This window comes from Epinephelus lanceolatus, chromosome 4 (assembly GCF_041903045.1).
Source record: "Epinephelus lanceolatus isolate andai-2023 chromosome 4, ASM4190304v1, whole genome shotgun sequence".
Classification (NCBI taxonomy): domain Eukaryota; kingdom Metazoa; phylum Chordata; class Actinopteri; order Perciformes; family Serranidae; genus Epinephelus; species Epinephelus lanceolatus.
The window spans coordinates 35,786,221-35,803,243 of record NC_135737.1 but is presented as its reverse complement, the minus strand read 5'-3'; the positions used below and the strand labels follow the sequence as shown (position 1 = coordinate 35,803,243).

The 17,023-nt window shown below is 43.0% G+C and overlaps 2 protein-coding genes across 3 annotated transcripts in view; one reads left to right on the top strand and one right to left on the bottom strand.

Annotated features, from left to right (window-relative positions):
* veph1 (ventricular zone expressed PH domain-containing 1) overlaps positions 1-17,023 on the bottom strand; it is a 108,051-nt gene that overhangs the window by 81,194 nt on the left and 9,834 nt on the right. The gene's annotated exons all lie outside the window — the stretch shown is intronic.
* ptx3a (pentraxin 3, long a) lies at positions 1,222-10,657 on the top strand. Its single transcript, XM_033631874.2, has 4 exons — positions 1,222-1,571; positions 4,324-4,492; positions 5,795-6,237; positions 8,625-10,657. Exons 1-4 carry the CDS (start codon positions 1,430-1,432, stop codon positions 9,290-9,292), a joined length of 1,422 nt encoding a protein of 473 aa, XP_033487765.1. The 5' UTR covers positions 1,222-1,429; the 3' UTR covers positions 9,293-10,657.

Below are 17,023 nucleotides of genomic sequence, written 5' to 3'. Positions count from 1 at the left end.
ATTCCTTGAACTTTCCTAGGCCAATGGGAAATAATATATTGGGATTCTTAATTTAGGTGGTGTTCCCCTTTAAAGTTAATCCTATAATAAGGATTAAGAGTGTGGCTCAAAGACAATTTGGAGTAAGATCTCAGATTTATAGTTTGGGTTTGTATAAGGATTAGTTTAGACAAAGCAAAACACCATAGAGAACATTGTGTAGGGCCGCTCCAGTTAGGTAATCGTGAGTCCACGTGTTAACAGTCCTTTTATTGTCCAGGCATTCACAGTGAAGCTGCGTCTATGTCTTCTGAAAGACAGTCCACTTTGCTTATTTTCTGGGGGAATATTGCTCCTGTAGACCTCAGGGAAAATGTCATCTTTCCCAGTATAAACATCTCCTTGGTTACGTCCGTCCATTGTTAAAGGCTTGGAGGCTCAGATTTGTTCTTTGTCATTGTTTTTTTTTGCATACAGATGTTGGTAGCATCACATATCAAAAAAGTTTGCCCTCTAACATCATCTTGCATGCATCACAGATATGTATTTTGATCACTATTGCAATTTGCATGTTGCATGGCTTTTCCCTGGGTACTTCGGCTTCCTCCCACAGTCCAAAGAAGGTTAACTGGTGACTCTTTGTTTTAGCCCTGCGATAGTCTGGTGACCTGTCCAGGCTGTACCCCACCTCTTGCCCAATGTCAGCTGGGATAGGCTTCAGTGGCTAGTGAGGGATAAGTGACATTTCGGACACTCACCTTCGGGTCAACCTGAAAAGAGAAGTGGCTTTGATAGTCTGGCTAGAATGTGGCCTGACTAAAATCTGTTTGATCATCTAACTGCTTGTATTTCTTTCATGTCACTGTGTTCCCAGATCTCAGCATTTAATTTATTGCGGTAAGTTGACCCAAGCTGTAATAAACCAAAGGTATCCTTTAAGAGTAAGCACGCAGCGCTGAGGGTTAAGTTTATAGATGAATAAAGTAAATCAATGGAAAGTACTCATAAGAATGATAGTAATATACGTGTGTGTGTGTGTGTGTGTGTGTGTGTGTGTGTGTGTATGTGTAGCGCAAGCAGCCCCTCTCTCTGGTTGAAGCACTCTACACTGCCGGGCTTCCTGCCAAAGGATTGCTCAGCATTTAACGAGAAAGAATGAGAGAGAGGGAGAGAGGGAGAGGAGAGAGGTGGGGAGTCATTATGGGGAGGAGGGACAAACACTGTTTGAGAGAGTGAGGGGTTGAAAAAGAGAGTGGTGGACCTGCAGCACTGTAGAAAGTGAGACAGACCTAGAGCCACACAGCCAACCTGAACACACACATACATACAGACACACAAAGACAAGCAGTCAGACCTGAAACTTAACAGACACTCACTCAGCCTCACACACTCTCACTCGCAGGCCTCATACACTCCTCTACACACAGTCAGCAACAGCAGCAGCAGCAGCATGTTCCGGTGGAGGCTCCCCCAGGCAGTGTGTGTGCTGTCGGCGTGCGTGTGTCTGGTTCTTGCATATGAGGATGATATTGAGGTCAACTACGCTGACACAAGTTACTACAATGAAATCACAGATGGAGAGACACCAGAACGTAAGTGTTAAACTGTGTGTGCATGTGTGATTTGTCGGATTAAGGCTCTCAGATGGACATGGTCGCACTTTAATTCAATTCTGGGGCGTGAAATCGATTTCCTGTAGGATTCATGCATGGGGTTGTGTGAGAGGAGATCAGTCTCTGTCATAACTTACTAAAGTGGGGATCAACATTTGACATGCTCCTGAGGGTGAAAATGATATGAGCAGACCCTTAGAACTGACAGAAAGTGCCGAAAAGTAGTTATCACTATGATTTAAGAAGTACCGCAACTATAATATTAGTATAAGATGACAGAGAGCAGACAAACTGAGGGATGGAGGAGAAATAAAGGAACAGTTGGGGTCCAGTTATACTGTAGCCACTTTACAGGCTGCAGAAAAAGACAGAAAATAATTTGGAGGTTTTTCAGAAAGGGTTAGTGGCTTCAAATACAGCTTAGAAAAAAAGACAAAACAAGTACCACAGCACGTAGAGCACACAGACTGTTGGCAGAGACAGGGTTTGCGTATGAGAGGAGCAGCATCAAAGAATATGCTGAGCCAAAAAAGCAGAGGGCTTTTTCAGCAGCTGACCGGGACCGACACATATTACAGCATGAATGACTGGCCACCAAATTGCAGCAACACCACAGCATATAATTACAAAACTCTTCTCTCAGCTGTTTTGGAAAGCATCCCTGTTTGCGAGAGAAAAGAATGTGTTCAAGTGTGTACATGAAAGGGAAAATGCAAGCGCGTGTGTTTGCGTGCGTGCATCGCACAGCTTGCATTTTTCGTTTGTTTGTTGTTTTAAAGCTGGCAGGAGGTATAATTGCAGCACCAACAGCTAACAGGCAGGAAACTTTGCTCTGGGCACGGCCCATGATGTGATTAAACCTGATTGAAGGGGAAAATGAGAGTGGCCTGAACAAATGACTGAGAACAGTGAAATACCAGCTATAAAGAAGCAAAATAGCATCTGCCAGCCAAAGTGAGAAAAGGTGAAGGCAAAAAACACAATTCATACTGCGCTTGCTGGACTGGGGGGAAAAGTCAAGTCACGTGTGTTAAATATAGTTTGTATGCAGGTGTGTGAGGAAGGAGAGGGGCCTGTAGGAAGACACAGATCACTGCTTTGACCTGCTCATATCTCTGAATCTCTGGGTGGAATTTAAATTAATGAGGGCAATGTGAAAGAGGTCACGACACAGTCCATTTTAAAATGAATGACAGGCTAAAACATGTAGCAGATAAGTAAACCCAGACTGGTGGCAGAGGGAGGGTACAGGCTGTAATTCTACTCCATTTGACTGTGTTCTTCTGTGTATTGAATCTGTATGTAAATATACGGTAGATACAGTCCTGAGATGAGTTCTTAAAGAGGTCGCTCACAGAAATAAATGTAATTCATTCATTAAAGAACAGCAGAAATAGAAATGTAATTTTTCTTAAACAAAGTGGTAAACACAGAGGCGGAATTGATTACATAAGCCTTCAAACCCCGAAGGTCAAAAGTACCATAAGGCCTATAAAAGGTCATTTTACACTCTATTTACCCCTGATCCATCAAAATCCTCTAAAACCTCTGACAGACCTGCGCAGAGTGCATGAACCTTCTGTCTAATTTACTTTGAACCTTGGGGACAGGCAGCCAAAACAAATCCCAAAACAAATGTCTGCAGGTCATAAACAGAGTTTGAGTGGCTCAAACGTTAATCAGAACGGTGTGTGACACATATTCTCAGTCACCTGGCTTCGCTTTGTGTCTCCCCTACTCTCAGCCTTTTCATTTCCTTTTCAGCGTGAACAGAAAGTTTCCTTTTCCTTCCTTTTCTTTTCCTCCTCACTCACACAGGAAGTCAGATTATCTTGCCGGAAAAGCAAAGCAAAGGGTCAATTGTGCGTCTGTGTTTCTTTCTCACGTTCTTATCTCTCCCGACAACCTCACTTCGTCCTTTATCATCGGTACTCTTCCTTTTACCTGCTGTTCCACTATCTGTTCCCACAATCTCAAAGACATTCTCGTCTTGCAGCATTAACAGATTTCTGCTCTACCAGCAGACATGAACATATTATGTTTTTTTTGTCTTTCTCTTTACGGCCCCCAAAGTTGCTGTCAAAACTGGAAAGATCATAGTATGTTCAACTCAGCACAGCTGAGAAAAGTTAAAGATATTTCCTGTGTGCAACTCTCTGAAGCCACACCTGCAATGGCATCTGGTAAAGAACTACAAACAGTAACTGCGGGACAAGTTCACTTCTCCATCGCTCTCGAGCAGAGTGTAAACACAATGACAGAGGAGTGCTTGAGGAGTTAAAATCTTGGACACTGGTGGAAGAAATGTCCTTCTTTCCATATCCACAGGGGGGCGTGGGAGTGGGTGGGGCATAAATTAGCTTAATGACACTGCCCAAGCATTGCCTGAGAATCACTATGTTTTTAAGTTTTCTTCAGTATCAAACTATTCCAATGACAGTTGTGTGTATGTTATGTTTATGAAAATTGTGGCTCCAAAACAAATGATGGCATGAGTAACTACATTTACATTTTTTTATGTTGCACTATTAATACTCTTTTACATTCGAGTAGACAGGGGGTGTTGGGGGAGTGCACTTGTCTCCATTGTGTCCGTGGGAGGCCCGGTGTTAGACTATAAAAACCCCTGTCCAGTCAAACAGGAAATCCTCCTCTCCATTCTGCAGAAACCCCAAGTATTTACTCCTTTTCTCTTCTCTTCTCTTCCCTCTTTTACCATCCCTCTCTCCAGCCACACTGACTCCAGCCCCTTGCAATTCTCCAGAGCTAATGGGACAGAACAAATGGGACAAAATCTTCTCGATGCTGGAGAACAGTCAGATGAGGGAGAACATGCTACTTCAGTATGCAGATGACATCATCAAGGTGGAGATGGGGTCACTGCGTGGAGAAATGCTAAGGTTGGTTGGACAAAGGGATCAGCGGTCCGAGTAATTACACTCTCAAATGAGATGAAAGGAGCTTTCGTGACAATTGCACAAGTTGCACTAAAAATGTGAATTGAACTCAGTCATGATATTAAGAGGTTAGGAATGAAACCCAAATGAAACATAAAAACCAGTTACCTTTACCTGTAATTCAAAGGTTTACTACACTGGTGATGAAAGTCTACAACCTTTAGGTGCAACCCTGTTCACACCTGGTTTTTAAAATGGGGCTTGGGTGATTGGATCACAAGTGGACAACACTGAATACAAGTGTGAAAAACCACAAAGATGTATTATGATCCCATCATTCAAACCACTTTCCAAGGTGGTCTAGGACAGTGGTTCCCAACTGGTGGGTCGCAGTCCAGAAGTGGGTCTTGGGTAAATTCTGAATGGACCGCAAGTGACTCACAAACATGTCAAATTTGTAAAAAACGCACTTTATTTTTAAGTACAGTGAATTTCTGGCACAGAGCTTTTATTTTGAAGTGCCGTTTCCTGATGTAAAGTGAGACACTACCTGACACAGACAGCAAACTAGCTTGATGACATGGCCAAACGCAAGTATGACGCTGAATATATTAAACTGTGTGAACCCTTAACTCATGACTAAGGAGTTTTCTTAGCTGTGCAAAACAAATCTGGTGCTTGATGATGGATTGATGTAATAACTGTGTGCAGGACCCTTTGACCTTCCAGCGAAGGTGACATTGGCGGTAACAAAAAGTAAACATAAGTGGTCAGCTGGACACTTTGGAGATGAATGATAGACACAGGGGTGAACTGCGATGTGTATCAGCTGTCCACTTGTGATCTGTTCGCCCAAGAGGCATTTTAAAATCAAGTGTAAACAGGGCCTACTAGTATTGCTATCCCTGACCCATGGAGGTCCTTCAGATTAGGGGTTGAGGCTACTTCTTATTTTCATTATTAAATAACTTACTAATTATTTTCTCGATCATTTGGTCTGTACATTTACCATTATAGACAGCCAAGAAAAATAGACAAGTGTTTATATTTGAGAGGCTTAAACCAGTGTTTTTCTTTGTCTCTTTTTCTTTAAAATTACTGAATGCTTAATCAAAATTGTTGACAATTATTTTCTAAAATTACAACTTGAGACCAGTTCCTTTAAATTTCAATGGTTTTACAAGTGAACTGGGAACCAGGATTGGTTTCAGGCCAAATTCTGGTGCTAAATGAACCTTGGCTGGTGAGGACTGAAGCGCTTCATTTGAAAAGGTTTAAATCTTTTACATTGGTCTTTTTGGTCAGGTTTGTAGCCCAGTACGGAGGCTCCTGTGGGGTTGCAGTGGAGACAGCAGGAAGAAGGATGGCCTTGCAGCTGGAGGGCCGCCTCAGAGAAACTCTGGAGCGCCTCAAATCCAGAGATCAGACTTCGGCTGCCGCTGCTGGGAATTCTGTCGGGAATTCTAACCACCTAGAGGCGATGGTGCAGCAGCTCCTCACCGCAGCGCGAACACAAGCTTCCCGACTCACCAAGCTAGAGACCAGCTGCTTCAGCAGCCCGGGAGCTGGGATGGGGATGAATACAAAGACAGGATCCCAGCTTCCAGGGAGTGGAGGGGCAGGGCTCCGGGTGCAAGAGGTCACATCACAAGAGGTGGCTTTAGACGGAGTGCTGGTTGCGCTGCAACAGACGAGGGTGGAACTGGGGGAGGTGCTGAGGTCATCAAGGCAAAGATACCTACCCGCAGGTGAGATATCCATCTTACCATCACCAATATCTCTGTCTGTCTTTACCTGTTGCTTCCTGTTTCTTTGTATTTGTCTTCAAGTTTCTCCACCCAAACAACCTTCCATCCTCATTTTTTTTGCTGCATTGACATATTCAGGTCATGCTTCAAGTAGAAGAATGAGACCCCCCTCTGTACTGGGCTTTGCTTCTGAACGTCCAATAACATGCAGCTTATGTTTGTCCTAAATACCTTTTCCACTTATTCTGTATGTCTCCAGGCATGTTGTCCTCCTCAAGTAGCAACCTATCCTTTCCCCTTCACTTACTAACATTAGTTAGAGTCGATACAGTCGAATCAAACATGGAGAAAAGGGGCTAGTGGGCAGGCAGGGGGTCAGCCGTATAATACTGACTTACTACCTCTTGTTTTTGTTTGTTTAATACTTATTATAAACATATTTTTGATAGTCATCACACAAGAAAAAAAACAACTCAGGGTCAAACTCTCAGCTCAGGCAGTGTGGGACTTCATCCATCAATCTAAACCTTGCCAGAAGCTATTTTCACTGACAGATATTTAGAGACTTTTAGATGTTTAAAGATAACAATACTGTAGAAGCCAATACATGCATGAAAAGATAAGGATAATACAGAACTCTTGCTGGACTGACTATGAACACAAATTATTCCCAGATTCAAGACACCACAGCATATGGTTTCCATTAGTAGAGCTACTACTCTGGTTTACTGTCCATCCTTGAATTAAACACTGACCAATAACAATGTAACGCTACAGATTAAGTGACTAAGTGTGAGTAAGTAAACTTAGACCAAGTTTAGTCCCACATAGTCAACACTCATGTCAGTAAGAAAACATATATTTCCTAAAATTAATCAAATAAAAGATGTAAAAACAGGATATGCTAGATTACTCATCTAATGCACACACACACTCATGCACACACACGTTTATAGTCCAGTAATGTAAATCTGGCCTACATACAGGGTCGAGGGAGGTGTAATCGTTAGGCAGTCGCCACAAAAACCACACCAAAGCACCCTGGGAAAGCAGAACCAGATGGAAACCATCATGAATACACACACACACACACACACACACACACACACACACACACACACAGATACACACAAAGCATGTTCAATATGTTTTTTTCCCCATTATTTTTTGAGTGGCAGAAACCTGAGACAAACGTAACATCAATAATTGGGATCTAGAGAGAAAAATGGGCGTGAAACATGATGAAGAGAAAACTCAAAAGAGAGTGATGAAAAAGGCAAAAGAAAGGATGTCAACTGGGATGAAAAGCAAGAGCTTTCTACATCATGAATTCAATGTGTGTAATGTTAACACACATACGTGCACACACACACACACACACACACACACACACACACACACACACACACACACACTCGATACTACTATACTTCCAACAGAGCTCATCAGCACAACATGCATTAACACTGCTTTATTTAATGGAGAATAATGTGCAGTTTCTCTCCGTGTTTTTACGTACCAAATGATTAACCTTACCTTACTTAAAAAAGTAGGTTTGACAATGAGTTTGGAAGTGTTTCGGAGTGACTGTTTGAACGATTAAAAAGAGAATAGGAAAAAAAAGTGAAATGAAGCTGAGAAACCATTGAACCAGTTGACCCAGAGACGGAGGTGTGTGTATTCATTGGTGGGGCAGGAAAAAAAACCTCCCATGATTCATGATCTCAAAGCATGAACTGAACTTTGACTGTCATTTAATCAACCCGACTTCCATATCTGATACTGCCATCTAAAAGTACTGTTTCAAAACAGCACTCAGTGTGGTCTCACTGAGGAGAGTGCACTGTGCACATGCAGGAAAATCTAGCTGTAACTTTGGTTGTCATTTCAGTGCAAGTCTCAAGCAATCTGCATTAAATATTCAGTCTCATTCTTAAAATACATTTTCATGTGGAGTCCCACAGGGTTCAATTGTGGGCCCAGTTATTTTCTGTTTGCTCAAATGAAATGCCTTAAATGCCTTCTTCGACAACCAGAAGACATGGCTTGCTTTGAGTTTAAATGATCAAATAGTAAAAAGTAGGGGTGGTTGGTTTTCATTGGGACATTATGCAACTGGTTAATGTTGAAAAAAAGGCCGTCAAGTAGACCTGAAAGAAATTATTCTGGGCTGTACATGACCTGCATATTCCTGAAATGATTTTCAAGCAATATCTATCACCAATACTAAAAATAATAAGATCAATAAAAACAGCACACCAAAGGAGAATGTCATCAGTCTATATCTCGTTGCCCCCAGCAATGAAAAAGGCAACCTAAAGCTGCATCTAGAAATGACGATTCTTATCCATTGACACTGAACATTATCACCTCTTCTTGCTGTTTAGGTTGTGAGATGGCACTCCTCTTCCCCATGCGTTCCCATCGAATCTACACCTCCGTCATACCAGACGTCCCTCTCTCCATCTCCTCCTTTACCGTCTGCATGTGGGTGAAGCCAACCACTGTCTCCAACAAAACCGTGCTGTTCTCCTACGGCAACCGTCGCAACCCATATGAGATCCAGCTGCTGCTCGGTCAGACCTCTGCGTTCTTCACCATTGGAGGAGAGGCTCATCTGGTGGAAGCACGAGGTGTGGTGACCCCAGGAGGCACATCAGAGTGGATCCACTTGTGCGGTGCTTGGTCATCTGAGCAGGGCATGGCGACTCTGTGGGCAGGTGGGAAAAAGGTGGCCTCCACACCCGGAGTGGCCGAAGGACACATCTTACCCGACGGAGGCTCACTCCAGCTGGGGCAGGAGAGGAACGGCTGCTGCCCTCCATCTATAAGCAGCAGCAGCAGCGGGGTGGCAGGGTTTGAGGCAGGCTTCGATCCCAAGATGGCGTTCGCGGGGAAGATGACAGGAGTGAACATGTGGGACAGGGTGCTGTCAGAGGAGGAGATTTCCCAACTGGCTTTGCAGGAGGGGCAGGGCTGCGAGCAGAGGGGGAACGTGGTGGCGTGGGGTGTGACGGAGATGGTGCCACATGGAGGTGCTCAGTTCATCAACTAACAGATCCGTACTCCTCGTCATGGAAATTTGCGTCAGCATCATCATAATTGTCATCATCATTGTGAATATCAGCAGCATCGTAATAAGCTTTTTCATGCCGAAAATGAAGAGAGCAACTTACAACTGCTTTTAATCATCTTTGTCCGTATAGTTAAATGTTTTAATTATTACGTTATTACCATGACTGTTATTTCCTTCATCATCTCCATCGTTACTATCATGAACCCTAATGCTGCAACGAACTTCATATGAGAGAAAGCCAATACTGTGAGAGACTGAAGTGTATTTTTGTAACATAACCTTTTGAACTGAGGCCATAACACACACACACACAAACACGTACACACACAAACACCCACAGACAGATGTACATTCAGTTTAGAAAACTTGTATTGCAGCAGGAAACATGCTGCTTTTCACCAAAGACTCAATTAGACTGCAAGAAAGACAAAGAGTCTATTGTTAACGTGAACGGGTTCTGAGCCAGTAAACAGAGTAATCAGCGGACAGCCACGGAGCAGAGGAAGACAAGAGGTCACAGAGAATTACAAGAGATGATCTTGTAACTGTAGAGCGATGTAGTTTTTAGAGGAATAATGTATTTTCTCTCTTCCTATCTAGATTTCTACAGAAATGGCAACTGCAGTTAACCAAGCACCAATGCAAAACATGCTAAACATTAATATTTTGTTTTCTACCTTTGCAGTCTTGCAGGTATTAGAAGTTGGAGATTCATCTATCCCCATTACAACTGAAAGCAGAGGTACCGTACTAATGTTTTTGTAATGCACTGTCATCTACAGCACAACGTATGATGTACAAAATACCTGTGTGTGACTGAAAACTGCTGTACTTGCTTTCATCTCAAGTATAGAAAAACCAGCATCTCTAGAGCTTCAAAACTCAATAATTTCAGTGACTTATTTCATTTGCGTGTTTTTCCTGAATTTGTGAAAGCTTTTAAAGCATTTTTAAGACCTTACATTTCCAAACTTGTACTCATCAAAGTGTTTACATTTATAAGAGTTTCATAATTCCAGTGCTTTGTAAGTTAAGTTTGTTTGTTCTCATTTAATTTTAGGATAATATATGCGTGTCTTCTTTTTTGATGCTGCATAATGTAATAGTACGACTGTTTTATTTGCAATGTAAGTTTGACATTGTTTGTTTGTCTTTATTTGATAAAAGAAACTGAGGACCATGTTTACACAATCTAATCTTTTCTGAACTAAACTGTCTTGTATTATACTGTAAATTGCTTTTGTTCTTCTTGTGAAAAGGTGAAACTGAATGTATATTGTACATAAATCTATTTTACATAAAAGTTGGAGTGTGAGGTATAAATAAACATTTCAAGTTATAGTACATTCCCTGCATGTCAGTGTTTTTTTCTGTCATTTCAAAAGCTTACTAAGACCATATTTGACAGTTAAGTCTGCTTAGGGTTTTTAGTTACACTCAGACCACAGACCACAGTTGTCGCCTTGCATTCATCCATGCACTCACTAACGTTCACTGATGGCGGAGGAGCTATATTTGCTTGTTCAGAGGCACTCCAGTGTCAGTTGTAGAAAGAGTCATACAGTAAAAATATGATGGCACCTATGCTGCTACAATGTTAGATAATACATCTGCAACTGTATCTTAAATACATGGAGGCTAACATTTAAATTATTCCTTCCAGTCATAGCAAGGGAGTTCAAGTATCTCGGGGTCTTGCTCACGAGTGATGGTAGAATGGAGCGTGAGATGGATCGGCAGTTTGGTGCAGCCTCTGCAGTGATGCGGGTGCTTCATCGGACTGTTGTGGCGAAGAGGGAGCTGAGCCAGAAGGGGAAGTTTTCAATTTATTGGTCCATACGTCCCAAACTTCACCTTTGGTCATGAGCTCTTGGTAGTGGCCGAAAGAATGAGATCACAGATACAAGGGGTCAAAATGAGTTTCCTTGCTGGGGTGGCTGGGCTCAGCCTTAGAGATAGGGTAAGGAGCTTGGATGAAAGGAGGGAGCTCAGAGTAGAGCCGCTGCTCCTACGCGTCGAAAGGTGTCAGTTGAGGTGGTTCGGGCATCTGATCAGGATGCCCCCTGGACGCCTCTCGTTAGAGGTGTTCCGGGCAAGTCCCACTGGTAGGGGGCCCCGGGGCAGACCTAGAACACGCTGGAGGGATTACATATCTCATCTGGACTGAGAACACTTTGGGGTCCCCCAGGAAGAGCTGGAAAGCGTTGCTGGGGAGAGGGACGTCTGGGGTGCTTTGCTTGGCCTGCTGCCACCACGACCCGGCCCGGGATAAGTGGATAAAAATGGATGGATGGATGGATGGCTTCTAGTCATAAGGCTCACGGCAAGGACACACTGAGTTTAATTGATGACATACAGTAGTATTGTCTGTTGATCCAAAGCTTGTAAAGTATTGGATGTCTCTTTTTAAAGCATCTTCCAAACATATAATTCAAAGTGCACTACATAAGGCAAAAAAGCATTAGATCAACATTTGAAAACACAATGTAGAGAAGTGATACTCAATTTATGGACTGCAGGCCAAGGTTGCTGGGTTGCCTGCAAGGCTTTTCTCATGTACTCTTGGTGCATTTTCCTACAAAAACGTAATGCACCAAAATTCATACATATCCTACTTAATGCTGAGCCAGTAATTCATGCATATCTCATGTATTTTGGAAGGTTGTGATCACATGATCAATGCATTCAAAGGAGTACAAAAGGAAGCAATCATGAATGGTCTAGTAAGGAGACCGGTTGGGGCGGTGAACAGGACTATTCCCAGCGTTCTGATCCATGTGAGCTTTGTGTCATTTTAAGGTACATCCTCACCATGTTTCTTTTCCCATACCTAACCACAGTTTTTGTGGCTGTCCAGCCCAGTTGCATTGGTGTGTGGCTATCTCCTCTGCCGTCCTGTCTTGGTTGTCCATTGTACAGATGCACCCAAGATAAACTTTTTGTTGCCCTAAGTAGGCGCCGTTTCACAACAGCCCTAAGACTTTGGAATGTAAGTAAGGTGCCAGAGTGCATGCAAGCATCAAAACAGACAAATGTCCCTGAATACACCTGACCTGTGCAGGACTGCTCCGACTGGCCCACGACCTCCTGTCATTTTGCAAAGTGGACCTCAAGCAAAGCAAGTTGAGCATTCCTGATTCAACGGAAAGTGCTGATCCCCATGAGCTTCCCCTTGTCATGTTACCATCTAGTATTGAGAAAAAATTGCTTCACTACATAAACCTTGGATTTAAATTTATAGTAAAGAAAAAAGTTATGGGGGGGTCATATCATGAGAACAATACATTCATCTCCAAAGAAAATGCAACAGGGAAAAGTCCAAACTCTCAAAAGAGCAGTTGTGCAAAGCTTGAATCCCGCAGATTATGATATATGGTACGGATGATATAAATTCAAGACATATGGCGTAAAGACCCTATCATTAAATACATGATCTCTTTTTGATTAAAATAATCTGACAATGACACTGAAAATACATCAGCAACTGCAGACACATACATGTTGCTGCGCTGCTCACATATGCTTACAGTTTAGTGAAGCACATCCTGCTACGTGCCCATTAGTGAGATAGACCAGGTTTCTCCCACAGCTACTCTGCGTAGTCTCCAACTGATCCTGTAACTGTGACCTGTTACGAAATGGAAACGTCAGGTTGCGCACCGACTTTCAATCAACCCGCCCGCCCCGAACTTTCCTCACTCTGCCTTCTCTTAACCTTACAAGCCGGGGTACAGTAAGTACACATGTTTCGCAGCAGGGGAGCGAGAAAAGATGTAAAACTTTGACAGTTGACACATTCCAAACTTCAGTGTTACCTTAAGATCGGATTTTACTTTGAGAAGGAAGGAACTCTAGGTTCTAAAATCCTTATGGGGCCAAAGCGATGCCATATGTTTCTGTGTGCAGGTACCATTGTGTGTATGTGTGTGTGAGTATGTGTGACATCTGATAACGGCCAAGTCCTGTTGTAGCTTACTGTAGCAGGCTATAAAACCTTCACGCTGTATCCTGCCCCTGGCTTCCTGTAACTTGTAAACATGCACGCACATCCTCGTAAACTTCGCTATACATTAAACTGTCAGGTATGACAACAAAGTAAAAAGGCAGCCGACACATTATCTCGCAAACAGCTCAGAGAAACGGATAAAATTAGTGAAAACACTCGAATGTGGTGACCTCAGGCTTCGGTAACAAACTTACAATATAAACACACACACATGAACGGTCCATCCATCCTGCTAGCTTGTGTAACCAACTCATCACACCCCCATCATCAACATCACCCGAACCCTGTTACATCAGCTCGCTTCCTGAACAGAGGGGCTGCTGGGAAAATGGAGGTCATCTGTTATTGCTTCTATGAGCTCTGTGTGTGTGTGTGTGTGTGTGTGTGCAGTTTGGCATGTGTTTGTAGCCCTGTGTTTATGTTGTGTTGTGTTTATGTTGAGGTTTCAGAGGGGAGAAGAGAAGTAGAGGCTTGTTAAAGAGGTAACATGAGGTTGAAATGTTCAGAGCGCAGTAGATGAGTCTCAGCAGTGGGTTGCAGTAGGGGGTAAAAATTTGAAACTGCCTAGACTGCATTAAAAACTGCCCAAGGAAACATAAATCTGAACTCACTTTAATAAAGCCCTCGAGCGAGCCTCGTTCACTTTCATCCTCTCTCCACTCTCAGTATGGGTGTGTGTGTGCGTGTGTGTGTGTGTGTGGGTCTTATATTCCAGCTGTAATAAGGCCCAACATCAGTTCATGACCCCCTGTCCAGCTGGATCACAGCCACTGGAAGCTTAAGTGTGTATTTGCATATAACTTTCTATCTCTCCCATCTTCTCCTCCTCTTTCACCCTTTATTTCTCCTCTCTTTTTTAAAATTTTTGTTTCTCTCTAAGTTCACGAATAAGGCCAGGTCTCTGTGTGTTGGCGAACACCAGTGTCCTGAAATGTGATATTATGTGATGACTACTGGGAAGCAATCTCAGGGTCAGAGTGTTGAAATAAACATTATAACTGTATCTCCCCTGAGCTGCTGACGATCAGGAATTCGATATGTGTATTAGGGTGCTTTCACACCTGCCCTGTTGGTTCGATTCAATCGAACTCAAGTTTGTTTGCATCCTAAGTGTGGTTCATTTGGACAGGTGTGAACACAGCAATCGCACTCGTGGGTGCGCAACAAAACAACCGGACCAAGACCTTTAGGAACTTGTCAATTAGGTAAGCGTGCTCCATCGATCTTCTCACTGAGACGCATTATATTTTGTGGTCTGATTAACTTGCGAGTGTATTTCTATTTCTTCCCACATGAAACTTTTGCAGAGCAGATTTTATCAAGATTTTAAATTGTGCATTATTTACATCCATGTTTACTCACTTGCAGTTTTCTTCCTTGCCTTTGTAGGCCGAAATGCTACGCTTCTGTGTCATCACCACTAACAACAGTCAATCAGTGTAATGCCGGGTGTGATGATGAGTCACCTGCATGCTCACTTGCATGTACACCCTCATGTGCATGCTTAATACAAGCAAAACGCCAACCAACCTGTAAAAACATTGCTCCATGGTGTTACTTCAACATTAGGTCATGCTGACTGGAAATTGTTTTCAACACCATCACCAAAAGAAAAAGTAGTTTTTTCAGTCTCATATAACTACTGCAATCATAAAAACACCTGCACTCTGTTTTCCCATAAGCATGGACCACTTGGTATCTCTATCTTCAGCCACAGTTTTATAAACCAAAGGTGTAAAGTGTCCTCCAACTATCTGCCGCTCTGAGCCCAAACCCTGGCTAAACTTCACTTGTAAAATAAGCCAGACAGCGGAGTGCTAAGCTGTTTCATGTGCTGAGCTGCTGGCAGAAAATGTGCTCGGTGGGAGCATCACTGTGGTGCTGGGTGAGCTGATTAGCACCACGTGATAGTGTGTGTGTGTATGTGTGTGTGTGTGCCTGGAATGATTTGCAGAGAAAAACACATCTACACATGCACACGCACAAAGAACCACACAAATCATGTTCACATAATGTGAACTAAATTATTTATAGAGAAAGTAAACTGTTCTCTATTAACTGAGCCCCTGCATGGCAAGCCCTCGTATAAATGGAGCGTGTGTGTGTATGTGTGTGTGTACAGGCCTGAGGGGTTAACAGATCTCCATCAGGCAGTGCTAACTGCAGGTCTTTAGACACCTACAACACACTAATGAGTCTGAAAAGCATCTGTTGTTTTGAAAAAAGGGGTTAAAAGGGCAGAGAAAAAGCTTTCAGGGAGTCATAGCTTTCTTTAACCACTGACCAGAGGTCAGCTCGGCTGCCCTCTCAGACCTTCAAGTTGTATTTCACTACTGAAAAGGTGGTCTTTTCATAAACTGGGCTGTCTGTGCAGCAGAAGGACTCAAATACTTATGACCAGGGAAACAGAGAAAAACGGCTATGGCAGTCACCTTTTCTCAAGAGGTAAAAAACCTACAACTACCAGAATACACTGCACCTCACCTCCCTCTGCTGGGTGACGTAATACTAACTTGGCTGTTTTTCCACAGGAAACAACATGACGTCCATCTGGTAGCATACAAATCTCAAATTACAGTCAAATGGTGATCCCAAATATGTTTTCTAAAATCATATGAGGCGAGAAATAGCCAGTAACAGAATCTCTGGGTGGCACGGTGATGCACAGCAAGAGGGTTCCTGGCTCAAATCCAGGGTGGTTGAGCCCTTCTGTGTGGAGTCTGCTTGTTCTCTCTGTGTCAGTGTGGGTTTTCTCCGGGTGCTCCGGTTTCCCCAACAGTCCAAAGACATGCAGGTTAATTGGTGACTCTAAACTGGCTGTAGGTGTAGGATGTACCCAGTGACAGCTGGGATGGGCTCCAGCCCCCACGGACCCCCAACAGCATAAGAGGTTATCAGCAGTGCTTATTCTTACTGTTTGATCTCAGTTTTTTAAGCCTCCGTTCTTACAATATAGTAAACAGTATAGCGCCCACTTCCTGTTCACAAATTCTCATATTTCAGCCAAACAGTGCACTAAGATATGTCTATGAAGAGATTTCAGGAGGTAAAAAGGCAATACAATAACAGAAACCTGGTTTATATTTGAGCAGCACTGCATAGTTTTACAGTTTGACCTGAGTTTAAGAGAGAAAGAAAGAAGGAGAGAGGGGAGCATCTCTCTCTTGATCCGCTTCTATACTCTGTGTCCGTGGAGGCGGGCATATGGAAATGTGGAATTACAATCTGTAGTTTGAGCAACAGCGAAAAATTTGACATTTGAGCTGAGATATAAGCAGATATATGTGGTCGCTGGTAAGATGGAGGGCAGTTTACCACAGTTCATTCACACATACTGCCCACATCGTTGTGATACAAAGCTGGTTGAAAATCAGCAAAGTATCCCGTTAACTGTTAAGAAGGGAAGTTGAAGAAGATACTGATCAGATCAATGCCTGGAGACAATTCCACCGTACACTCCTGGAGGAATTTCAGATCACATTAGTTCAGCTTTTAAAGGGGGAACTTCCTCACACACTGGGGCTGCATTCATATTAGTTGGTCATTGGGTAAACACATTAACTTTTCTTCAGCTGTTTGGAATTAAATTCCTCGTGGGGCTGAATACACAGATGATGTGTGAGCTGTGTGAAATGCAAAACTTAGGTGAGATAAGTGGAAACGTTGAGTCAACTCACAAATAGAATAATATTTGTGAACAATAT